Below are 26312 nucleotides of genomic sequence, written 5' to 3'. Positions count from 1 at the left end.
AGGACTGTGGACACTGAATGAGGGAAATTACTCCTCTTTTATCAGCATTGCCCTTCTCTCCTCAAAATGAACATCTTTCATTCATTTCTCTTTCTAATTACCCATACTCTGAGCCCATGTTGCTGGCAAGCATGTGCCTTGCAAAAGGTTGTGTGGCTGAGGGATTAGGTATGATCTCGTAATGTTGCTAATGGAAAGGTTGGCACAGGAATGTGAGCTGTATTTTTTTATTTTTGGTGGGAAGGACACAGGTGCCCTTGCAGAGCGATGTGACGTGAGCGGACTGTGAATTTGCCAGGTGGCAGTGAAAGAGAGAATGAGAGAGAGCGATAGAAATGAAGACAGAGCAAAGCGGAGAGAAAAGGAGAGATAGACTGTGAGAGGGAGTGGAGTCTACGGGGAGGCTGTGTCTATATACTACAGCATCTCTCAGTGAATGAGGCTGGTAGAATTTTCTGGAAGGCATTCGTTCCAAAACCAAAACGGGCCACGGTGTTAGGGTTTGATTTGTGGATGAAACTAATCAGCAGCCAGGGGAAAAAAGTATTCCTCTTTTCAGGTTCCCTGGAAAGCTGTATTAAATGAAGCCGGACTCTCCGTGTGCACATGCAGACACGTCCTCACATGCACATTGCAGTTTTTACACACATTCAGTCACTTAAGATACCTCTCGGTGTAAGATTTATAGGCGTAGTGATTGGCTTCATCACCCCCCTCCACCATTCTGCGGCACTGCCATTTGCAATGGTTGATGAGCCCCTCCGCCCTCTCAAACATGGCCGTCTAAGGGATTGGGGGTGGGGGAAAGGAGGAAAGGAGGGTGGGTGGCGTAAGGCACGCTGTCTCAGATCACTCCTCCTCCGCCTCCTTCATCATCTGCTTATGTTATCCATACACCTCTTCAGCCACTGTTGAAGGTCACTCTACATGCTTCCCCATTCAACGCTGAATCCCGCTCCCCCAGCCACTTCACCTTTGTCACTTTCCACTGAAAAAAGTGAGTGAATGGACTGCCATACTTTATAGTGCTGCGTCAAAAGAGGCGGAGTAGGGGAGAAAATTCAATTTTTTGGGACCGGCATCAGGGGGTGGGGACATGACGTGCCGGAGGGAGGAGGCTACCCATTGGCCGAGCAAGGTGTCAGTCCTGCGCGCTGCTGCAGACGGACAGGCCACTCGATGAATATGGATGAGAGCAGTGAAAAGGGTGATGCGGCAGGGAAGACCCCCCCCCTTCAAACCGATGCAGGCTTGAACAATGCGTGCCGTCTTTCACTGAAAACACTGAGAGCCTGCATTAGCATTTTCTCAGACAATTGAGGCTCTGGCCAGCTGCAGGCATGGCTCGGATGCTGCGGTGAAATCTCTTTTTCTGCACCCACTGATGAATTAGACCTCGTGAAAAAGTCGACTGGCCGCATTCCTCAACACTACCATTGCACCTATGCCTAGGCTAATGTTAAGATCCCCTTTAGAGATTGTGCCCCGGCATTGATGGCGATCTGACAGAGGACTTGAGAAGCAGCAGATTCTCAGAATGGGTAAGCCTACAACTCTTTTTGTCTGACTTGTTGAATTTATCCATCATGCTAGACTACGTGCTATTTCATACACCGAGACCTCATTTGGCCATTATTGCTCATTTTTGTTCAATCGTCCTTGCTGCCTGTCAGCAGCAGGTTAGTCCATTGAAATGCAGAATGGGTACTTGGAGGGGTAGTGAGAAGGAGGGAGGACGGTCACAAGGCATTTCCTCCTGACCCACCCCCCTTGAGTGACTTAACTAAACACATTTGGCTCAGCGTCCGTGTCTTTCCTCCAAGCCATCCTTCCAGTATTGGAGGCAGGGGTTTGAACTAACACCCCACTGGCTCAGCTTCCCAATGTGCCCCACTGCTCCCGTTCCCTGGCGGATTGCAGCAACAGATTGCCATGTTTACTCTACCACATGACGCCATTAAAACCTGTTACTGTGATCTCAGACACTAGGACAGAATTAATTATTGACTAATGACAGCAAACGTGGCTGTGAGGGCGATGGAGGGAATCTTAGTGGCTTCCTCCCCTGCTGGCTTTACTCTGGTTGGAGATGAGCAGAAAGTTACGCAGTGGGTTTTGGCTTGTCTGTCAACAACAGGTCTTTGAATGTTTGCAATCAGCATCATTCAATTTAAATTCTTTGTGTGGCTACGATATCAGACATCTGGTGATTGGAGTGAGGGGCTCAAATGCTTTACAGTGACCGTGTCAGACACGCATGATCTTTATTTTTCCACCAAGGTCATTTTATTGTAATTCGTTGTGTGAAAAGCAGGGAGCTGACTGCAATATTGCACAAAAATCTAAAGATCACACAATGGCCAGAGATGAACATCTCTGGTTATGTGTTTTCAATATGTCAGTTTATCTAATAAAATGTCATATTGACCAGCACCTGACATATTTACTAGCTTTCATTATATGTCTGTGCTTTCAGGTAAATGTGAGTCAAATGTGCTGCAGGATTTGGAATTGTCCCCGCAAACATGTCTAATTAAACTTAATCAAAAGTGAGACCCATTAACAATCATGTCATTGTCTGTATATTTGTCAGAGCCATTTGTTATGGGTGATGTGCACGAAAACAAGCCTGTGTCTGAATGAAACATGAGGGGCATATTAATGCAATAAGGAGAGCTAACATGTAGGCTGTGAAATTCCTTAATGTCACAGTGCCATGTTCATTCACATCTGAATCTAATGAGTGCATTACTGAGGCAACAGGTTGGTGTCCGTGCAGGGCGGTCCACCTCCATCCATCCATCCATCTCTGCTCCTGACCATGCCGGTCGAGCCCCCACATTCGATACCCTCCACAAAACATAGGATGCGGTGACAAGGTGACGGACCGTGAGGCTTTGGCATCACGATCGATCTATATCATACTGCGCTTCGAAACGTATTACAAACCTCGCTCTACAAAGATGGACAGTGCGTTTTTACATCTCTGCCCGCTTGAGTGACGTCACCCTTGAGGCAGCTGGAAAGGATCGAACATGACGTCATTGCATCGAAATCAGCATGCAGAGGGGAGTATTGGTATCAGTGCTCAGATCGCACCTGTACCAAGTGTTTCCCATGATGTCATCGATATAATACTTGGAATTCAGTGGGGAATCACAGCCACTCCACATCTATAAATATAATACTTTGGATGCATTGTTGGCACATTCTTTAATTATATTCAGGTCCATACTCAATATGTGGTTGATTGCTCTTTACTAGATTAGCGCACTCAATGTGATCAGGGTTTTCTTGGACGGACAGACTTTGCCCACTTTGGTGCTGATTAATTCTTAATTAGCATTGTAGGGAAAGAACTTTCCCAACTGAAAGGGAGAAACATGTTCGGCTGCAGATTCCTCAAACTGACGTGCTGTCAATCACCGACTGCTACAAGCCACTGTAAGCCACAGAAACCCCCTCCAAAATGGAGGAGATTTAGACCATCTTGGCAGTATAGCCATTGAACAAATCTGTGGGATTGGTTCCCATATGTCCCTCTAACGTCTGTTAATTAAGAGGGATCACTCTGTAGTGGCATTCATGAACTGCATGGATAATGACTTCATGTGTTTGCATTTAGTCCTCTGTGTCAGTTTCTTCCTCAGAAAATACAGGCGACGTTTTGCATTCTGATTGGACTGTTAATTCAACTGCTTTTATTCATGTGTGGAGAATGATTAGCAACACTGGACCTGGCTTTGTATTTAGTCAGAGGTTGCTAAAACTCCTTGAAAACAGTTAAAATTAGACCTCTGCAAACTGGAAAGGAGGTCATCATTTACTCTACAAGAAATCTGGGACAGGACACAGAACATGTCACCAATCTCTGATAAAATGTGAATACACTGAAAGCTACAAAGAACTCAGAAGGCAAAATCTCATCCCAGATACCTCCCCTTCACAAGACACATGAATATGTTATTATTGTCTTCCCCCATATATGTCACAGTTATGTATTCCCATTGTGAAGTTTTGCCTGTTCAGGGTATTGGGGGTTGGGTACCAGTACAGTATGGTGTATATGATGATGTGCAGAGCTACTTTACGAGATCTGACCCTTTACCACTTTGTGTGTCTCTCCCCCAGAGGAGGGTGAGTACTTCCTGAAGGTGCTGATCCCCAGCTATGCAGCCGGCTCTATAATTGGCAAGGGCGGCCAGACCATCGTACAACTGCAGAAAGAGACGGGTGCCACCATTAAGCTGTCCAAATCCAAAGACTTCTACCCAGGTAAGAATGGGCACTAAGTAATTAAAATCGATGAGCATAAAGCCTTATATATATATATGTATATATATATATATATATTTATATATATATATGTATATGAGAGGAGTCGTCTGACTCATTACCCAGCTGAAGGAGTGAGGCTTTGGTGCAAGAGAGCATTTGATATGTCCTCTTCATTTGGCTTCCCACGAGTAATTGCAGTCCATTGTAATCACACACCAATCGTAAACACTACGAACTTGATTATCCTGATGTCCTTGAGGGACTAAACATGCATGTAGATGTTACAGATTTCAGATGCAGAATTCAATTATGGCTTCAGTTAAGTTGCTTGGGTAGCAGGTTTTACATTTCTTTGTACAGTATTTACTAGGGGTGTCACAATTCTCCAAATCCACAATTTTATTTGAATATTGTTTTAATTTCACGATTCATTTCGAATTGTGTTTAGAACATTATTTTTCAGTGCTGAAGGCTCTGCCATTGTTAGACTATCGCATCTGGATTCGTCAAAATCAACAGATCATTGGTTTTATGCCCTGACAGCTGTCAAATTCCTCCAGCTTGACTTCATCCTGGTGTATTTTTGCAGGTTCGGGTTCGGAAGGTTCAAATAATTTCACCAAAATAAAGATTCCAGAGTTCAACAAAAAATACCACACTACAGGGATTCAGCAATAAACAACAAAAGATAGAAAATTCAGTTTGTTACGATGTTTGGTTTCTCAGATCTGTCCCGAGTAAACCCTCCTCCTAAACAAATCATTAAAGGATCTCTGTCAAGGAAAGTAAACCCAACATCTCCAACGCTGTTGGAGCTTCCTCTGGTACCAATGCACACAGGATAAGTGTCTGGAAGTGCAGCTGCAGGCTACTGGTAAGCTAGCTGTGCCGTCCTTGTAGTGTTATTTTCTTTTCCTCTGGATGCATGTTGGATGCGCACTAGAAGATGGTGGTGGAGAGACAAAAAATACTGCGAGCATCGCTGATTGTGCTTTTGATTTCTGTAATAAAAATTGAAAGCTTATTTCAATCAGTGTTTGCTTTAGAATTGAAATTGTGACACCCCTCCTATTCACAGTTGCATTACAAGAACCGTCTCACTTGTCTGAGAAAAAAAATGCATGGGGCTGCCATTTTATTCCCCCCAAAAATGAGCACAAATTCTGTGACGCAGCATCCATCGAAGGCGTTAATTGCTCTGAAGAGTCTCACTCAAAAAATGGTAACAGAAGACGGACGCCCGTGCAGCTCGGTGACCCTTATCACATGGAGGTCAGAGCCGAACCATCTTATCCTCCAAACACAAACGGCTGAGTTGTAGAGGAGTCTGGGTGTTTGTCCTTCATGCCTCAGAGGAGGCTTCAACCTGCTGAAAAATAACAGGTGCTGAGCGTCTCGCTGCTTATTAGGTCCAGATGTTTTCTGTGATAACTGATGCAAGCAAATAATCCCTGTGTAGTAGTATACTTTTTACTGAATATATATGTAGAACATAATTACCTCTTTAGACAGGAAATTGGTAGCGGAGCACATGACCTATGAAATATGAGCTGCACAAAATAAATACTACAGATGTTTTCAAAGTGTAGGGCTCGCGGTCAGTTCTCTGATTGCCTTAAGCAACTACCGGTATAAAATGGCAAAGACAGAGAAAGATTGCTCCCCAGAGCTCAATTTTCCATCATAATGGCTACCTTCATTATTGAATGTGTGGCCTGTGACCTCTGAAATTTCCGCTGTAAAAGAGTCTTTATATCATTTAAATCACAAAATATAACACTACCAAATAACGCACAACATGGTTTGAATTTGACCCGTTCTGCTGGGAGTTGCATGTGATATATTGGACCGACTGAACCGTGACAGAGAATTACTGCACTGGGGGGAGAGGGAAATAAGATGTGCTGGCAAATATTTTTCCTGTACTTTTTTCCCACCGTGTTTCTGTTAGCCACGATGAAAGGAAGCGTGTTCAGAGGGCGCAGCTCAAAACGCTCTACGCGTGAGGCCAACTATGTTGAAGCAAATGAATTATGGCTACTTCATTGGCATTGGAACAAATGAAAGGAGTGAATATGTATTCTTATTTCTCTCTTCGGATCGTGGATGTGTTCATAGGCCACCACCTGCTCAGCCCATCCCCCTACTCATTATCGTGATGAGTGAGAAGAGGAGTTCAGGGAGAGGGTGCTGGCAAGAATTTGATTGGACGGTTGATCTGGCCCACACAAGTAAAATGAAACGACTGCTACTGTACACTGCACAATAGCTGAGAGTGCCGCTTTCTGAGAAGTTGTTACTAGTTGAGTATGGGCAGCTTGGTGACTACTCAACCATCAGAATAAATGTTGGCAAAGCACATTTCTGCAGAATCACAGATTAAACGTTTCTTCACGTTGCAACTTTCGTTTCTTTTGGTTTAATTTTCCTATTTTCTCTCGTCAAAAACTTTTTTTTTTGTCACCACAAACATGGCTGGAAATTCTCCCATGGTCTCCTTCTAACATCCAGTGGTTTCACATTTACAAATGTTGAAACACAGTCTTGAAATGTGGTCAAAATTCCACCACCATCCCCTCCACCTCCAGACATGAAATCGTACATGTAATGTGAACGTCATATAACATGTTCTGTAGACATGCTTATGTGATATGTATACTATGACACGTAGACATTTAAACATATCTGTGGTTTGCAGAAATGTTAACTGTTAACATTTTATCCTGGTGACTGTGCTATGAAGTTTGTAACAGTGACATACAGATGTTAATACAAATCCTGCCCTTAGCTTTAGTGGCAATCATTTCAGAATTTTAAATTTATCAAGTTTACCTATTTTCATTGTTGAACCAGCTGCCATTTGTGCTAAAGTAGCATGCTAATGCCATTACAAACAGTTCACGCCCTCATCTCTCATCCTGCGGCAGCCTGAGCACACTCCAACTCCAGCACAATTGCACACAGGAGAAATCAAGGGACAACAAGCGATGCAGCCATTTTCTTCTGCAATCCTGTGTGATAGCTCAGTCTGAGACTCCCACCCACCTCACGTCTCCCATCCGTCAGTGTAAGACATGAGACCATGAATTCAAAGGTCCTGATGGGAACTGTACAACTGGGTCCTGCCGTGGTGGACGGAGATGGATGAGCGGAGATAGTGAAGGGTGTGGATGATGCATGATTGTATGTGAGCGAGGGGACAGGGGGGCAGGCCCAGAAATAGCCTGTTTCAATCTCTCTCTGTGGACATGACCCCTCTCCCAGCTGTACTCAAGCTGCTCCAACACACGCCAAGTTTCCTCTTTCCTCCTCCCCACTCACCGTTTCTCTCAGATTTGGTTCCTGGTAGTTGTGAGAGTGCAGGCCAGATAAGATGACATCATAGTTCTTTTAAAATTTAGTTTGCATGCTTCCCTCCTAACACATTGGCCTTCTTTTGTTTCTATTATTCGGTTTAAACCCATTTGAACCCTTGCATGGCTGTATTACTCGAGCCCCCATAAATGCAGCACACGCTATGCATTCACCCACTCGTGGTGTGCATTCAGCACATACATACACACCTACTCACACCTACTTATACACACCCGCATATTTAAGCAGCTGCAGAGAGCCGTGGGAGTTCACGATTTGAACATAAACTTAGAAACAAAACTTCAAACCCTGTGCTTCGTGCAGCTGGCCTCCGGCCAAGTGCATGTATTGAGTTACTTTGTACAGCACGAACAGACGAGAGCGCTGTGATGTCATAGAAACACTGTGTGTATGTTTTCCATTATCTGATCATTAAAATATCAATCACAATATGTGACCTCGTACACGAAAACACCACCGTTTCATAGAGTATACGGTAAGGTATTCCTTCACAAATGAGCAGACAAGGAAACTACAGCAAAGGTGCACGTTTTCAACTCTATCTCCATGTGCAGTATATACTCTCCAGTGCTCCCTATAGGACAGTATCACTTTTGTCGAGGATGACATCACGGGTGGTGATTTCAAACTAATGGAAACTGCAGCCTTTTGTTTCTCCAGATTCATGTCTCTGCCTCCGGTAGACAGCAGCTCTTCCTGGTGAAAGTTGGTCACCAGGAAGTGTTGTTGTTACACTCCACTGTACACTGCGGTACTCTGAAGTATTGTTCTGCTTTGTGGTGCTCATGTTGTGTTGGATAGTGAACCTCTCTGTTTACCTGATCTCCAAGCACAATATTGGATGTGTCATTGAAATACATACAGTAACAGACTTACAGCTACTGCAATTAATTTGTATTTGTCAAAAGTTTACTGATCAGTTAGTTGAGCACTCCACCGATTTTACACATGAATGTTGGTTTACTCACAAGCAGTAGTACTATAATTTATCTGAGCTTTGGCTTAGAGACTACAAACGTTTAAGTGAAAGACTGCATTATGAAGTGGAGGGAATCTTTTGGCATTTACAAGTCAGAGAGGGTGTAATGAAAGGCATACCGAGCTGCAATATGGGAAATATAGGACACAGCGTTTTTAGAGCTTGTGTCCATACTGGAGATTAAAAGTCAGGGTATGTCAGCCTCTGCAAATAATATTTTGACCATTCTTTTTTCTATCTTTCACTTTGCGAACCACCAATCTTTATGGATGTGAAGTACTACATGACCGAAATAGCCTTTTAAATACGGGACATCTCCCCAAACTAGCTGCTAGCATATGCCAACTATTATTCACTATAGAAGTATTCACCTATTAGCAGCTATGCTAGCCAGCTTAAGTGGCCACAGATACGTAGACCTTTGCAAACAGTGATTAATCAGGAAATTCAACAAGAGAGGAAGAGAAAGTGATGAGGAACTATTTTATGTTTCTTGCCCAATGAAACAAGAGGTTGACTGATTAAAGCTGCTGTAAGTGACATTCCAACAGTAATCACTGTTAAAGAGTGTCTGGTCATTAATGCATGTCTGGTATCCCTGCCCACTTCATCCAATCCAGACTGAGAACTCCATAAAGAGGAGGTCCCGTCTGCTCGTGCAGACCTCCTGATTACCGCTGTACATCATGTGGTGACGTAGACAGGAGGGAGGGGATTGCTAACTGCAAAACTGACAGGAAGTTAGCTAGTGGTCGATGGCTCTGCAGCTTTCACCAGTCATGCAAGACGTACATAATACATTTTTAGCTATTTATTACTTTGACTTTGATTTTCAATTCAACAGTTATTCATCAATGTTGAATTTTTTTGCTGGGGAGGTAAAATCCTGCGCCAAAACTGTTGTTATGATATCAGCCTTTAAAAATTGGTTGACTTCTGAATAAAACCGAGTTACTATGTGGCCAGATTTTTTTTTTTTTTGCATGCTTATTTAGCTGATGTCAGTTGAGTATTGAGTAATGCTGGCAGTAAACGGCAAATTAAATCATATTTTGTGTATTCACAATAGCATCTTGTTGGCAACCACACAAATTGCCTGTTTTGCTTTTATATACTGCAAGCTGTATTACAATTAAAAATGAATGCTACCAGGTACTTTTTTGGCAGCGAGTCCAAAATTACAATGTACAATGTACTCTGCTGTGACTTCAGAACATGAGTCAGTGCCACATTTGAGAGGTTCGACATAAGCACGTAGAAAAAATTTAATTGTTTGTTCCACAAAATGTCCCTGGGGTTTTCACACTGACCTCCACAATTAGTAATCTTTAATTAGCTTTGTATAGCTCCTCCATATATTGAATATTGCACCATGGTACATGGCGTCCATCAACACAAGGCTACAATTAAAAGTCTAGCAGTTTAAATCTGCAATTGTTGTCATTTGTCACAGGAGTAGTAAGGAGCTGAAGTTGCTGATTTGATTGTAATTTTGTCTGCTTCCCAGTGCAACTCACAAGCATCTGTTTTTTTCATTTTAAATGTTTGATATGCATTTTTAATGTATTAAATCACTACTGAAAATAGTCCTGAACAAAAGCAAATATCTTCCTGTTGGAGTTATTTTTTATAAAAACTACAGTTTTTTATAAAACTAGCTAACTTCCTGTCCGTTTTACAGTTAGCAATCCCCTCCCTCCTGTCTACGTCACCACATGATGTACAGCGGTAATCAGGAGGTCTGCACGAGCAGACGGGACCTCTCCTTTATGGAGTTCTCAGTCTGGATTGGATGAAGTGGGCAGGGATACCAGGCATGCATTAATGACCAAACACTCTTTTACAGTGATTACTGTTGGAATGTAGACCTATTTAACTCTTACTTTAATAAGAATATGTCACTCACAGCAGCTTTAATCAGTCAACTTCTAGTTTCATTGAGCAAGAAACATAAAATAGTTCATATCAACCTATTGACTCCTCATAACTTCCTCTTCCTTTCTTGTCTCTCCTGATTAAACACTGTTTGCAAAGGGCTAGGTATCTGTGGCCACCAAAGCTGGCTAGCATAGCTGCTAATAGGAACCAGTGAATAATAGTTGGCATATGCTAGCAGCTAGTTTCGGTCATGTAGTATTCCACTTCCTTAAAGACTGGTGGCTCGCAAGTGAAAGATAAAAAAAGAATGGTCGAAATCTTATTTGCAGAGGCTGACATATTTTATAAGAACTACAGCTTTTCAAGGAAATGTAAACTATATTCTTTTGAACATTTTTTAAAGATTTAGTAGCAACCAGTGAACCAATGGAGGTTGTGTCATGATGACTTGTAATAATAACAACAGAGATTTAAGGATATCGCCACACATACTATTTAACTTAAAATGCCAGTGTTTGACCAAGGATTATTTGCAATCTCAAACATTAGCTTGTCTTTATGTTCTCATCAAAGGAAGACCCTGAAAGACTGCACTATATGTCAGTATTCCTTTTAATAGTAATTTCCCTATTATTAAGACTTATTAAGACCCTAAGTATTTTAATGTGACAGACGTCAGATCCACGTTACTGCAGCTCCTACACTATCCTGTTTCTGCCTACATTTGTAATTTACTTGAAATAATCATTACTTCTCTGTCTTGCAGTTTATTAGGACCAGTAGATGAAGCTAACTGAAATGTAATGGCTTTGTCTGCACTAAATGCCAGAAAAAGTCTATGATAAGCATGGTGTGTTTACTGTCTGTTTTCAAAGATGGCAACAGTGATTGCTGGGAACTTGTGGTCAGGGTGTGATGTAATGTGTAAAGTTGTCCAGGAGACTGTTTCTGATTTACTGGATATAAATGACGTGCTACAAAAGATCCCCATATTTTAGTGTTTACATTTTAGAAAAGCGTGCCATATGGCAACAACGTGACATGATGAATATATTCAACACTGGGATTTCCAACAAAAAAAAAAAAAATCCCAGCTCAATTTGTCGTGTGAATAATTACTTTAAAAATCTGCCGATGTGATGACAGTAATTATGGGTGATACTTTATGTGTGGCATGCTCACAGTCTGAACAAACCAGACAAAGATGTGGAGGCAGAGGCAGGTTCTCATCACAGAGAAGCTCAGGGAACAAGAAAACCTTTCAGACTTCAGGATCAAGATAGTGGACCTGAGAGTCGGTGCTCTGTGGGGAAAGCTGAAGGCTGAGATGTGTGCTCTCAGGGGCACTGACACAATTCTCTCCCCTCCTGCCAACAAGAGGACGAGCTAACTCTTACTGCAACTCAAACACCAGTGCCTTTATTATGAAATTTGTCACCATCAAAGAGAGACAGAAGGCAAACGGCTGATGCAAGCAATTTAGGAAGTGAAAGGGTAGAGACTGAAAATGTAGCATTCAGATAGTTTCATGTCCTCTTTATGGTGTCTCAGCTGAGACAAAGGCAGTCATATATTTTGGTGTATGTCTGACCCCAATGCCTGGGGATAAACTGACCTGGAAGCAGCATTGTTTCATTATTGAAGACCTTTCTGGACTTAGAGATGTTTAACTCGAGGTTGTTGTACCAAGTTAAGTAGAGGGGCCTCCTCATTCAGCAATGAACGTTGGAGAAGTGAAGCAAAAGCAATGATTACTCAAGGCAGTATGTCTTCTAAGGACGTGGTGGCCTAGTTTATAAATTGTTGCACTGGTGTAGGGCAAACAAAGAGATTGCTTGGTGTAAATACATTCAAATCAAACAAAGGTGAAATCAGTTGCTGTGGTTACATGGACAATACCTCTTCAAATCATTCTGATTATAAATCCAACTTAAGGGTGCATTATGTAGGTTTGGGGGAAGAAATGTTAATCAGAAGAGAAAGTTCTTCTCTGGCTGATTTTTGTGACATTTTCATGACTGAATACACAAACTGACCTTAAAGGACAACACAATTTCATACTGTTTTACTTTGGCGGACCCTGCCACCTTTCTAGTTTCAAACAGTGTCCTGGGGACCTTATTTTCCTCCACAGCTTGTTTATTCAGTTATGGATAAGATAAATATTTCTCAGTTCGTATTATAACCTCGTGAACATTGTAAATATTAAAACTCAAAGAGTTTGAATTTCTTCTCCAAAATACATAGTGCCCCTAAAGTCCAATAAGACGCGCGTTTACATGTATAGAACTTTTTTGACAAGTGTAAAGTGGTTCCGCCCACCGTGAAGCATCTAATCTGCTAGAAACAGAAAACAGTTTTGTTTTTTTTTTCAACTTTAATGAGAAAATTCTGTTAATTCATTCTCATATAAATACAGTTTTTGCATTTCTGGTTTGGCGTATTCTGGCTCCATTCATCTTTTCAAACACTTGTTTTAAGAACTTGTTGTTTTGAGCCTTTTGACCATCGAAGTGTTCAATATTTATTTTTTCCAATATTCCAACAAAAAAGTTGTATCAGCTACAGAGCAGGTCAGTTCTGTTTTTCTACTGCCATGTTTTTGCCCCCGGAAACAATGTCACCTGGGAACATGTGCAGAAAAAATATGTTTAATGGAAGTGTTAACCTGGTTATTAGGCACCAAGTCCTATTTAGTGGAGCAATCAAAGGTTTGCACAACCCCTCTGGATCTCACTGAAAATATATTCAGATCAGATCCGTCTCTTCCAATAGTGGTTACATGAGACATTTATACTCTGATTGGCTTATTATTTTGATTATTAGTGGAATATTAGGGTCCATGTAAATGCATCAAGTGTCTGCTAGCCCCATTTTTTTTACATTTACCTCCAGAGTCATTAAGTTCTTCACACATAGTAGTCTCAACTTCCTCTTATTTTATATGTGTGTGTGTGTGTGTGTGTGTGTGTGTGTGTGTGTGTGTGTGTGTGTGTGTGTGTGTGTGCGCGTGTGTATCCTGGCTGCATGTACACCAGAATTTCACACAGAAGAATTAATATCCTTCTACCATTTCCTCCAGCATACTCACCATAATAGAAACCACAGGAAATAACAGGAAATGGGCTTAATAGGAAATAACACTGTTTATCTTATCCAATTTTCAGACAACCGACCCTGGATTAGGAATTTTTGAGAATGCCCACTGCAGCCAAAGCCTAGAAACCTTCATCCATGTGACTAATATAATCAATTGTGTCTGTTGTATCATTTTGAAATATTAGTAAAAATACTCCATGATGAATGAATGTGTTGACATAAGGTCTACAACAGGTCAAGTGCCTGAACTCGCAGGGTTCAGTCTGTCACTTTGTCACTTCAAGAAACACAGGCAGGTGCAGCACAGTAACACCAAGTGGTGCCAACTGTGCCTAAGTCCGAAGCTCCTGGAGGTTTCATTTATAGCCTGCTTCTATGTCTTTCAGTAGGGCTTGTATTTTAGTTTATTTTGGTCACTTTTAGTTAAAATAAGTTGACAGTCAGTAACTAAAGAATACCAAATACCCCTTAAAAGGCAAAGTGCAGGAAACAGTTTCACAGAATTTGACAGCGACTGAGTGGAAACAATGTTATAAAGAGCTCAGCGCTTTTTTTATCACACACACTTTCCGCAGTTTGTCCATGTCCATGAGTGCCATCATTATAGTGTAAAATAACCATAAACTGGCAAACTGCTGAAAGTAGAACATTTCTGGAGTTAAAAGTAATTTTTTTTCAATCTGTGTAAATTAAGTTTACAGAAGTTTACACTACAAATATATGAGGTAGTGACTCAAATTATCATGGGAATCTGTTTACAGACCCTTCATGTTTTAATAAAAATATCTATATACTTTTTACTGTATCGATATTTTGTCCCACTCCTATCTCCAAAAGTTTAATGTTCTTTGTGCATTATGTCGCACTAAATGTCTTATTATCAACAACTTGACTAGGAAACTAAGGAGATAAGGTCAGCTGCAGGTCAGGAACGTTTTCAACCATTTTGCCCAATTAGAGTTTCCTACTGCTTTTCCTGATGTGCTTGAACTGACCTATTGACCAATAAAGTCCATTACTAGACATGTATGTGGCATAAAGCCAATCAGCTCTGACTTTGACTAATTTCCTTGGATTCATTTTAGCATTTCCTGAGTGCTGATGAATGGCTAGGAGGACAGATGCTCATGTGTGTCACCCAATCTAGTAAATTGTGGTTCAGTTGAATTAGAGACTGAAATGTCAACGATGAAGTAGAACAGTGAGACTCAGACACAAGATCACCATGTCAGCTGGTCTTTTCCATTTACAAATTTCACTGAATTAAAAGGGAAAATGTGACACCGTCCCCTTCACTAAAATATTAGAGATCTAAAGATCTGAGAAAATCAGGAGACGGGTCCTATTCATTTCAACCAAAGATCAGCGAAATGCTCAAGAGAGCAAGGCAGAAAGGTTAATACAAGAGGTAGAGGGTTTTAAAAATTTAGCAAGCAATAAAGGACCCGCTGTTGCATCACCTGTTTCCACGGCTCGGCCCCTTTACCATGGCAACGGAATGCCGGTTGGGTCGTCGGTGTGGGTGCAGAAAGGAGCCTGGAGGAGGAACCAGTGTGTGTTTAGTCTATTAGAGCTGCAAGGCAAGGACAGGCTCAGTGTTACAGCACTGAAAGAGTTACATCATTGAAGAGGAATCCTTCTCCCCCCCTGTGGCTCGCTAACCGAGCGCAGTCCTTTCTTTCAGCTGTTTCTCTGTTGATTGTGTAAATGGAGGAACCGAGGAATAGCTTCGTAATTGGGTCTCTTTGTGAAATGTCAAGGAACATTTTTCAATGCCAAGACATCTTAATATAAATGTAGAGTTTTGTCCGGTCCCTAGCAAATCCCTCAAATCTTCTCGCCAAGTACCCACTCTGAGCACATTACAGTAACTGATCACTTTTGTTTGTCTTTCTCATCACAGGAACAACAGAACGTGTCTGTCTGATACAGGGTACAGTCGAAGCCCTTAATGGCGTCCACAACTTCATTGCGGAGAAAGTCCGTGAGATGCCCCAGAGCGCCCAGAAACCCGAGCCAGTCAGCATACTGCAGCCACAGACCACTGTCAACCCTGACCGCGTCAAACAGGTGAGATACTGTACAGTCAGTAGGGTCATGAGGGTGTGTGGTCCCCATGTGGTAGGAACAGTTCACTTCCAGGACACCTTGTTTGTTAGTTACCAGTCTTACACTGTTCTCTGGGCCATGACCCACAGTCTGATAGGGTCAGGAAAATGTGAGGGTATGTGGTTATTTTTACCTACAGTCTTTCATAGCTAGACAGAGCCGTGTGGCAGCTGCAGGCTAAACCCCTGGGATTAACAAATCGCTGAGTAAAGCGGGGGCTGGTGTAGTACTCTGACTCAGGGAGAGATATCCCTCTTTCTGTCAGCCATTTATGCTCTTAAATCTTTCTCCTGTTACCTTTTATTGTCACCTCCATCTTTCTATTTCTCTACAGGCCAAACTGATCGTGCCCAATAGCACAGCTGGGCTGATCATTGGCAAGGGTGGAGCCACAGTGAAGGCAGTTATGGAGCAGTCAGGGGCTTGGGTGCAGCTCTCCCAGAAGCCAGAGGGCATCAACCTGCAGGAGCGGGTGGTAACCATCAGCGGGGAGCCTGAACAGAACCGCAAGGCTGTGGAGATCATAGTGCAGAAGATCCAGGAGGACCCTCAGAGCAGCAGCTGCCTCAACATCAGCTATTCCAACGTCTCTGGCCCAGTAGCCAACTCCAACCCCACCGGCTCCCCCTACGCTAATACGGCCGAAGTGCTGCCCAATGCAGCCGCAGCGGCTGCCACTGCCTCCAGCCTTCTGGGCCAGGCTGGCTTGACGGGAATGGGCGCCTTCCCTGCCACCATGTCCAGCTTCTCTGGCAATGATCTGCTGGCCATCACCTCAGCCCTCAACACATTGGCCAGCTACGGCTACAACACTAACACCCTCGGCCTGGGCCTCAACCCTGCAGCTGCTTCTGGGGTCCTTGCTGCAGTAGCAGCTAGTGCTAACCCGGCTGCTGCTGCTGCAGCTAACCTACTGGCCTCCTACGCCAGCGATGCCTCCAGCAGTGCTGGCCACCCTGCGACAGGCCTCGGGGGGTTCTCCCTGGGTTCTCTAGCAGCTGCTACAGGGGCTTCCAATGGTTACCTAAATGCTTCATCCCCACTGATGGCCTCCTCCCTACTGGCAACAGAGAAGCTGGCAGATGGGGCCAAGGACGTGGTTGAGATTGCTGTGCCCGAGAATCTGGTTGGTGCCATTTTGGGGAAAGGAGGGAAAACGCTGGTAGAGTACCAGGAGCTAACAGGAGCCCGCATCCAGATCTCCAAAAAGGGAGAGTTCATTCCTGGTACTCGGAACCGTAAAGTTACCATAACAGGGTCGCCAGCCGCTACGCAAGCAGCGCAGTATCTGATCAGCCAGCGGATCACGTACGAGCAGGGCGTGCGCGCTACCAACCCACAAAAGGTGGGCTAAAAGGAAAAAGAAGAGGAAAAGAAGGAAAGGATGAAGACAGAGATAGAAGGGAATTGAGAGGGTCACGATGAATAGAAAAAAAGAAACGTCCAAATATCTGTTCAATATTTCAGTATCAAATGAGAGAATCACAAAGGAGGAGGTGGGGGAGACAACCAAGATAAGTGTGTGTGATATGTGAATGTGTTTTTAGGACAGACGTCCTGATGTTTTTTAAAAGTTTGTGTCGAGTCCTTTTGACGATGGTGATCAGAGTAAGCTGAACTGGTCCACTGCCAAGCTGCAGATTCAAGGGTGAGGCCGCAGGGTCTCACCCTCCTCCAAAACCTCATAGCTGTTTTATTTTCCTTTTTCTGTTCGGGTTTTGTTGGTTTTAATTTCAGTTGCAAGCCTCAGCTCCCGGTGAGTTGAGCGCGTCAGATGAAGTTCCAGTCAGCTGATAGAGCTGTTTTACAAAACTTGCTCTCTGAATACAATGCAGCAGGCATTGTTAACATGGGAGAGGTTTTATGACAAGCACCTGAGGTCATCTCAGTCTATGGGGAAGCAAACTGAGTATAATTTCTTTAGAGAAATCATATCTATGTTGACATATGTTGAATTCTGGCTCATATCATAATTGAAGTTTCTAAATTTGGGTATTTTATATTTTCATCCTTTATTTATTGACATGGTCTCATTCAAACACAAATAGATTATTTAAACCTGTGAAGGCAGGTTGATCTGAATGTAAAAACAATATTAGCCTATTGCTATTTTTTATTTACAGGGATCAAATATTGTGTTGCAGTGAAAGAAATGTATAACTCAAACCCAGTCTGAACTTCACTGTTGCTGTCTGCAAGTATAGTTCAGGGGTTAAATAATCAATGTGAGAGGATAGAGGAGACACACAGGAATGTATAAATATATTTTACATGAACACACATAGATAATGCTCCCACAAACCCACAAACACTGAAACATAATTGCATATTCAGTCACAGCTACAAACACACAGAAATACGTTGTTCTTTAACCCGTTCTTGGTGCTATAGGATTAGGTTTGTATCTCCTTTACCATGAAATCAGAATCTTTCTGGCGACTACTCGCTTTACTTGATGTAAAAAAGCTGATGTGTCGCTCAGCCATTAGTAGCCCATTTGATCTGACCCACCCTCTCACCTAATGAAAAAGGATTGATTTCAGCATGTCATGATGAAAAGCAATCCAGTCTTAATATTTCAAGTCCATCCTCGCTCCCAATGCAGGTCTTTTTTTTCTAAAAAATTGGCCATACTCTCTATTTTCATGATATTTTTGCCTTAGTCACACATTTGCAACACCCAAGAATTAACTTAAAGCTCCGACTACCTTCAAGCAGTGTCTAACCAGTTCAGTTCGCAAAGAGAACAAAGCACTACAAAAGCATTTTGATAAGAAAAGCTGTATGAACCAATATCTGTGAACAAAGAAACTATTGCCTTTACATTAAGGGTACCAAATAGTCAAGAGACATACACTAATGAAAGGGAAGTAGAATGACACTTGAAAAGAAGGTTTGGACTCACTTTTTCTGTGAGCCATCCTTCCTAATTTGCATCAAGACAACAACAAAAAAAAAGCGATTCTGCAGTTCATCCAGGCAGCCTGTTATCGTTCCCAAAACACGTTAACGCTCACTAACTTCGGGTGGAGCATGTAATAAAACATCATGAAATGTTTTGGCATCGTTGTCTTTTATGGGCAATTGTTTGTCTAATGCAGGGAGGCTAATTGTCTAGAGCATTTCCGAGCACTCGAAGATTACCTTGGCTTCCTTCTGTGCTGCTATCCATGGTGTTCATCCTGAGTACACTGGGTCTCTGAAGACTGCACTGTGAGACATTAAGAACACAATGTAAAGCGTGTCTGTCCCAGCTGGGATGTGAGTATATTTTAATGTGCACATCTATGTCACATATACACAAGACCTACCAATACCGACAGAAGGGATATCTCCACAAGAGCATTTATACTCCAGCGTCTTGTGATGTTTCTGTTTACCAGTACCAATGCACTGCACTTAAATTAGCGAACCACAAATTATTCCCGCCACATTTTCCTGCACTGTATTCTCCAGTCCTATTACGTCCACTTCCCCCGCTCTAAAGACATCGTTCAAGTGTCCCCATCAACCCAAGCTCTATGATCAGCTTCCTGAATGCACGGCTGTGAGGGTTGGTGCTGAGTAGTGTCCAAGAAAATCAGAACCACTCCCATTTTTGGGGAAATTTAATGACTAGCCTTTTCTCTTTTCATTTTCATAATTCATGTTTGAAAAGTAAATGGATTTGAAGCAACTCTTTGTGTCTGAACATTATGCGTGGCAATTGCAACAGTGAGCCTTTCTTCCTAACTGAAATCTTTCCTTTCACTACGTGTCTGGAAGGCTTCACAGTCATCCATACCTCCAATCTGGCCACTAACGAAACCATAGCATAAGATAACTTTTTACTGCCCAAGATTTTAGCATATAATAATAAGATACAAGCACAAAACAAGGGGGTGTTTTATCAATGCAACTGGACTGCTTGACTGCGGAGAGCTCTCCTTCTCAGCTCTCTGATCTCTCTACATTGTGCCAAATACTATTTCTCTCTGCCCCTCATTAACTTTCCTCTTTCTCTCAACATTTTATTCCCCTGCATGTTGCTGTTTCTCACCCTTCTGAGATTCCTCCTGTGTCCTAATCCCTGTCTGTGCTTCTTCCTTCACTGTGCTCTCCCCCTCTTTCTCCTTCCTCCTGTCTTGTCTTCTCATGGGCGGTGTGTTGGGTGTGCTGCTGGTGGGAGTTATGCACTATAGGTCATAAGGGTATGAAAATATTTCCCCAGGCCGCAGAGTTCACAAGGCTAAAATGCACAGAAAACACCTGCCTCCAAAACTGTGACACCCACAAGACCAACCAGCAACGTTAGCTCAAAGTATCAAATTCCCTCTATAAGAAGAACAAGTAGGATTTAGAAACGTTTAGACAGTGAACTATGGCCTTTTAAGGGAAGAGAAAGTGTTGTTTTTTCTTCCAAAAGAAGGCTAATCTTGGTTGAATAAATATTAATATGATGGCTGAACAAACTGAGCTCAAGTCTCAGCCTCTAAACAAAAGCATAGTAAGGACAGAATGCATACGATAGTGAAAGTAAGGTGGGAACTTGTTCGTGACCTCAAGCCGAAACAATGACATCCTTTATGCATATCCTCTTATCTGAAAATGACTAGAATTCATTTCTGTGGAATACAATATGTCATGTCATATGATCTATATGTACTTTATTGTAGCTATTCTAGTTTGTAGTCCAAATGCAGTCCAGCGTTGTCGATACAATGTGAACTATGTTATATTTGTGTGGATGATGAGAGTGCCAACTAAGCCTGATTAAGATTAGCTTCGCGATTTGTTTGTGCATTATGATGACTCATCATCAACCGGTGGTGTCCATATTTCTGTCATTGATGATTTAGTTTGACAGTAAGAAAATGTAAAGAATATTGGAAGCAATATAGTAGCATGTTGTCCTGTTTTGTGTTTTATGTCTGTTGTATGAACCTTTGAAATTACTAAGATTTTGAATGAATAGGTTTACATGTACTTTTTGTAAGTTATGAAAATGCTGCTATTTGATAAGTAAACTATACAAAATATTTTAGTTGAAAAGATGTCTGGTCTGTTGATTAGAAACATGCTCTAAAAGGCTGGAGCATAAAACGAGGTGTATAGAATACTATACAGTATTGGTAAGATAGTAAAAGTAATAATAGACTCCATAGTACAACCTGTGCCAAACTAGACCTCCGCAGCTTCTGAAATTGTAGATGTGCGATCAAATGTTAGATATCAATAACTTGTTTAGAAGTGCTGATCAAGTGCCAATCAAACACTGTCTTTTAAGTTAAGAAAAGATAATCAAATACATTACTTAAGAAAACAAAGGACAAAGAACTTTTTGTGCATTGTTTTATCCCATAGGTACATAGAGTAAGAGTTAAAGATTGTGATTTTTATGGATCCATGTTGTTTTACACTCCATGCATCCCTTGTGTGTTTGTTTGACCTGTGGCTTAAGTACTGCTGTCTCACAAATGTCTCTATAGGCCAGCATGGACTAAGCATAACATGTTATAAGCATTCATAACATACCATTAACAATCAAAAATGTGTTTGTGGAGTTAGGTGTTATCTTTTTGCACGTCTTCTATTGCATGGTATCAAAGTAAATTATGGAGGAAAAAAAATTACAAAAATTTGCGAGATGTCTCGCAACATTCAAAGACATAACGCTGCATGCAGTCAAATGTAAAGCACTTAAGTTTACTCGCCTCATGTTAAAAAAAAAGTTGTTTTCTATGTCGTGAGTTGGGAGGGAGCTCATTATTGTCATGTTGGCCCAAAAAAATAAAGACACACTTACGCACACATATACAGATGCACACACACGCACACACTCACACACATCTCAGATCCAATTCTCATCAATGAAGTTCATCTCTCTACATATCATCAGAGAAGATATTTTGATTTTTAGGTACAGTGAGGAGTGTTAAAATGTGAAACAAGCAAACGTGAAAATGTTATTCAGTGCATTGGCTCCTTGTGTTTTTGCTTTTTGAGGATATCAGGCATCATTTCTTTTACAAACAGGTTGAACCTCATGTAACCTGTCCCATAATGTTTTTAGTTCTTTTTATGTCACAGCTTGAAAGCCCAGATCTAATCTATGAATGTACCCATTTACTCTTTTTATTATAATTTTTGTCGAATGTTATCAGTCTTTAATGTAAATTCAGGGCAGGAATGTCAAATACATGTAGAGTTAATATCTATGTCAATAACAGATTTCAGCTATAGTCAGGTAGGCCTCACACGGCCATAGTCATGAACCAGACATGTTTTAACACAACTTCCGATTCGCTGTCAACATTATCTTGTTTGTTTGGTGTTGCATAAATGCACTTTACTGATCAGTGGGTCATATTGGGTGTGAAATGAAGCAAACCATGTTGGCTTTCAATCTTTTTGTTTTATTTTAATTTCATTTTCATTTTTTTTTTTTTTTTGCCATTCTCTGCTGTTGCTCTGATGTTACCTTTATTGATTTATTCCCTGATCCTGTTGGGTCTCATGAATGATGGAAAGGGCTGGAGTCTCAGACAAAACAGAAAAGTAGCACCTGTTTCCTCACTTGAAGGCTTTTCCTTCACATTCCCTTCAGCAGAGGTTTGTGTCAATCACTGAGTGCTTTGTTTTTAAATAACATGTCAAACCAGGAGCAATCTGTACACTGTTGTCCTTTTGCATCCTCTATTACTTTAAATTACAAATAAGAATTTCATTTCTCCAGCAAATTATCGATTCACTGGGCTGAAGGGACTGAGAGATGCAAGCTCAACATCTGGCTTACTTAACAGTCAGACATAAAGAGACATAATCGGCACCAGCAAAATGAAGATCGCCTCTGCCACCTCAACACGATACAAATCAGAGGAAACCTATTAGACTTTGAGTGGCCTAGTTACATGAATGATATTTCTCTCATTATTTTGTTTTACAAATCCCTGTCGTATCATTTACTGCTTCGCATCTGAATGCCAAACGAATTACAGTATCATTCCAAAAGTTGTTCTGTTTGTTTTTATTTTCACTCCAAATGTGTCCTGGACGTTCATCCGCCCCCACGGAGCCCTTTCACAGGAAGGCTAGGACTGGTTTTAAAAGCTACAAACTGGCTAAGGCTGCTCGCTCCTCTCTTACAACCTCTTCTCCCTGAGTCTCACTCTTTCAGCCTACACGATATCACGATTTGTGTTTCATCACACTGAGCACCTGCTACTGTGTCCGCCCTTTAAACGGATTAAGGTATTTCTGAGCCCTTTCGTCTGAGAAAATACGGGATTCCTCGCCAACCAGATATGAGGCCATTTTTGTCTTTGACCCTCTGAACCTCCCATGAACTTGGTTGACCTTCTCCATCTCCAAGAACTCATGTATGCGTTGGATATTTTACATCACGTTTACTGTCAAACTCTGCGAGACTGTTTTTTTGTGTTCTGGTTATCTGGACAATTCTGCAGGGTTGAACGCTTGCTTAAGTGTAAACTGAAGAAAGCATGCCAGTACCTTGCAACCATTTTCACTCCATTGTAAATTTTCTTTCGGGGTTTGGTTTGACTTCGTTTAACCTCTGTTCTTTCCATCTCAGAACAAAATGGACTGACAGCATAAGATCAAATATTCCAACCTGAGAAAAGTGATGTTGCTGATTGGGTACATTTCTCTTTGATATTAATGATGACGCTTCTGTCTTTCGTTTGTGACGAGGAGAATCTGTGAAAGTCCACAGTGTTAACTACCTAAAGGGCTTTCTAGGACAGCATTTATATGTCTTTTAAAATGAAAAAGTCCTCTAATTATATTCATAGATGAGAGGAAAATGTCTTCTTGTGCCATTTTAGAAAAAGTGTGAAAGCTTTTCATGGCAAATATTGTCAGCAAGAGTGCCAAATAATTCCATACTGAGCCAAAAGGCAGCCAGCCTACATAACTAAATGTTAGATCACTGGAATGGTTACGTCCCATTTCCACTCCCCTTGAAAAACATCACCCTAATTGTACAACGTTTGAGCTCATGTACCATTATTGTTATGCTGCCAGTCTGTTTTCTGCTTTTGTCAGAGAAACATCTCAAAAGGCAGTATATTTTCTAAATGATACACTGTTGATAAAACGACAACAGCTACTATGGTGAAGGAATGAGAGGATTTTAAAAGTGTCATTGTTTTTATTATTAGTTTATTTGAACATTATTCATTAATAGATTTAACGGTAATGACTATTTAATGTAACTGTAGTACTGTGTTTGTAAAAGAAATTCAGTGAGTTGTGTTTTATGACTCGTGGACTACCAGTGAAGTCAGCATTTCAGTGTTAATAATTGAATTGTTTTTTAAAGATTATTTTTGCGACGGCAACAAAGAGTCATTATAAATGTTCATTTTAACATCACTTGTCTTCTGTTCCTTTTATTCTCCACCTTGTCCCTCTGCTCTGTCTCTGTTGAGTGAAAGGTCGAGTGTTTATATAATTGCAACCAACACGTTCTATGAATAGATCGATTTCAGGAGTGCTGAATCAGAGCACATATTAACTGTGAACAATGGCAGTGTTTACGTGGACACAAAGCTCATATAATGAGGAATCAGATGAAGGTGCGACAATTACGTGGCACAAAGCAGCATAAATTTCACCTCTGATTTACATGAATTTATTTGATGATTGGTTTGTTTACTGAGGGTAGAGTTAGATCATGGATACTGCATTGAGTACCTCATTATGTTCAGCTTAAAAAGAGAATTTTGTTACTTCAAAGTGGAAACAACTTTGGTCGGAGCCCATCAACAAACATGGACATTTTCTTTCATTTAGTGAAAGGAACAGTTCACCCAAAAAATAAAAATTCTGGAGCTTCGCTGCAAAACAGCGTTGAAGCATTCTTCTAAACCACTAAAGTAGATTGATCTTGTTTTAAAATGTAAAAAACTACTGAAAATTCTGGTGTAATCCAAGTCTCCAGAGGCCCAGAGATCCCAAATGATTTGAAAGACATTATTTACTCCCTCATCGAGTTCATGCACCCACTTCAGATGGGGTGTGCACTAAGGCGTCTAGCTTAGCAGCTACATTAAAGATTCCAGCTAACAAAAGTGTGTAAATAACGTCTTTTAATATTAATTTGGGATCTCTGGGCTTTCAGAGACTTGGATTACACCGGGCGAGCTGTACAGTGTGGAGCCATTTTATGCTGTTTTTTAAACCAGTCCCCGTCTACTTAAGCTGTTCAGGAGAATGCTGCATTGCTGTTGTTGTTTTGTGGACCACAAAAAACCACCTGACTTTCCACCAGCGTGGGGGTGGGTAGATAATGACAGAATTTTTATTTTTGGGTACATTTTCCTTTAAACAACCAAGGAATAGTGTCAGTTTCCTCTGTGGTCACACTTTGAACACAGGTAAAATAAACTGAAAGATTATGGGATTTTACAAACCAATGCCAATCCACTATTTTTGCACCTATACACCCAGCACACCCACACAGGTTCATTCTGTCTGATTAAACAGGTAGAGCTATGCTGGGAATACCAGACTAAAATGATCCAAACACTCAGGAGAGTGAAGAAGGTGTCAATCAAGCAGTCTGTACACACCTCCACATCCTGAGAAAAGGTCTAATTGTGTTTGTGTAAACATTGGGACAGCTGATGTTAAGTTGATGTTTAATGTTATGTCTTATTTCTTGAAGTAAACATAAATGCCCAACAAAAAGTGCAATGGTGCGGCACACAACTCAGAGCAGTAACACGCTGAGCTAACGTCAGGTGAACCAGAGACAGTAACACATGGCTGTAAGTCCTTCCTGACTTAGCTTAAGATCAAAAGTCGACATCTTTGTTAACACAGCCAAATATATAGCAAGTGCAACAAAACAGGACATATAACTTAGCGAGTCAGCTCAAGTTACTTACCGTTCAACAGCAACAAGTCCAGCTCTGCGTCTGCTGCAGTCTTACATGAAACGAAGCTGTCGCTAACGACACAAAAAGCCAGTCTGAGATCTACTCTTGTCTCTTGCCTCTTACTTGGCCACTCACTTTTTTCATCCTATTAGCTTACTCAGTCAACGTCCTCTTCGGTCTTTTCGCCTCTGTCATGAGAGTAGAGGCTGGTTCCGCTGCCCACTTGCCTGGTTCTGGTTCTGGACCTGAAAACCTCCTTGCAGCGGTCCAAAGCTGCCGTGGCGTTGCTCCAAGTAGAGTTACTGTGATTCTACCTGCTTACCGAAGTTACACAGCACAGAAACAAGTGATAGGGGGATGGAGTGGCTGAGACAGAGTTCACCTTATCACAAGTCACTGTACCATCAAAATGATTTTGAAGCTGTTATTTTAAGGTAAAGTAGTTACATTATGTTGCTTTAAGGGATTACCAGAATGATCGTATTCTATCCTGAGTGTAACATGAACGGCTGAACCACATTTCATGGCAATCTGGGCAATAACTATTGCCACATTTCACTCGGGGCCACAAATGTCAATCTCTTGGTGGTGCTAGATGTAAAGTCAGGGGGTCACCAAAGTCAGCAGGCTTCATCCTCTGGGCATCATGGATGTCTGCACAAAGTCTAATGACAATCCATCCATCATAATTGTTGAGATATTTCAGTCTC

At 41.5% G+C, this 26312-nt stretch overlaps 1 protein-coding gene across 2 annotated transcripts in view; it reads left to right on the top strand.

The window, feature by feature from the left end:
* Positions 1–24094, top strand: part of nova1 (NOVA alternative splicing regulator 1) — a 28635-nt gene extending 4541 nt beyond the window's left edge. The window contains exons 1-4 of one of the 2 annotated variants that reach the window (XM_084374621.1): positions 1171–1541; positions 4132–4275; positions 15513–15679; positions 16053–24094. In XM_084374621.1, the coding sequence (XP_084230747.1) occupies positions 1538–1541; positions 4132–4275; positions 15513–15679; positions 16053–17072 (1335 nt within the window). In that variant the 5' untranslated portion in view covers positions 1171–1537 and the 3' untranslated portion in view covers positions 17073–24094. Of the gene's footprint in view, positions 1–1170; positions 1542–4131; positions 4276–15512; positions 15680–16052 lie in introns of those variants that run through there. The other variant, XM_084374620.1, reaches the window with a different exon arrangement.
* The last annotated feature ends 2218 nt before the right edge of the window (positions 24095–26312 follow it).

This window comes from Pagrus pagrus (genome assembly GCF_965226575.1).
Source record: "Pagrus pagrus genome assembly, chromosome: 14".
NCBI lineage: Eukaryota > Metazoa > Chordata > Actinopteri > Spariformes > Sparidae > Pagrus > Pagrus pagrus.
This window is presented reverse-complemented; position numbering and strand designations above follow the sequence as displayed.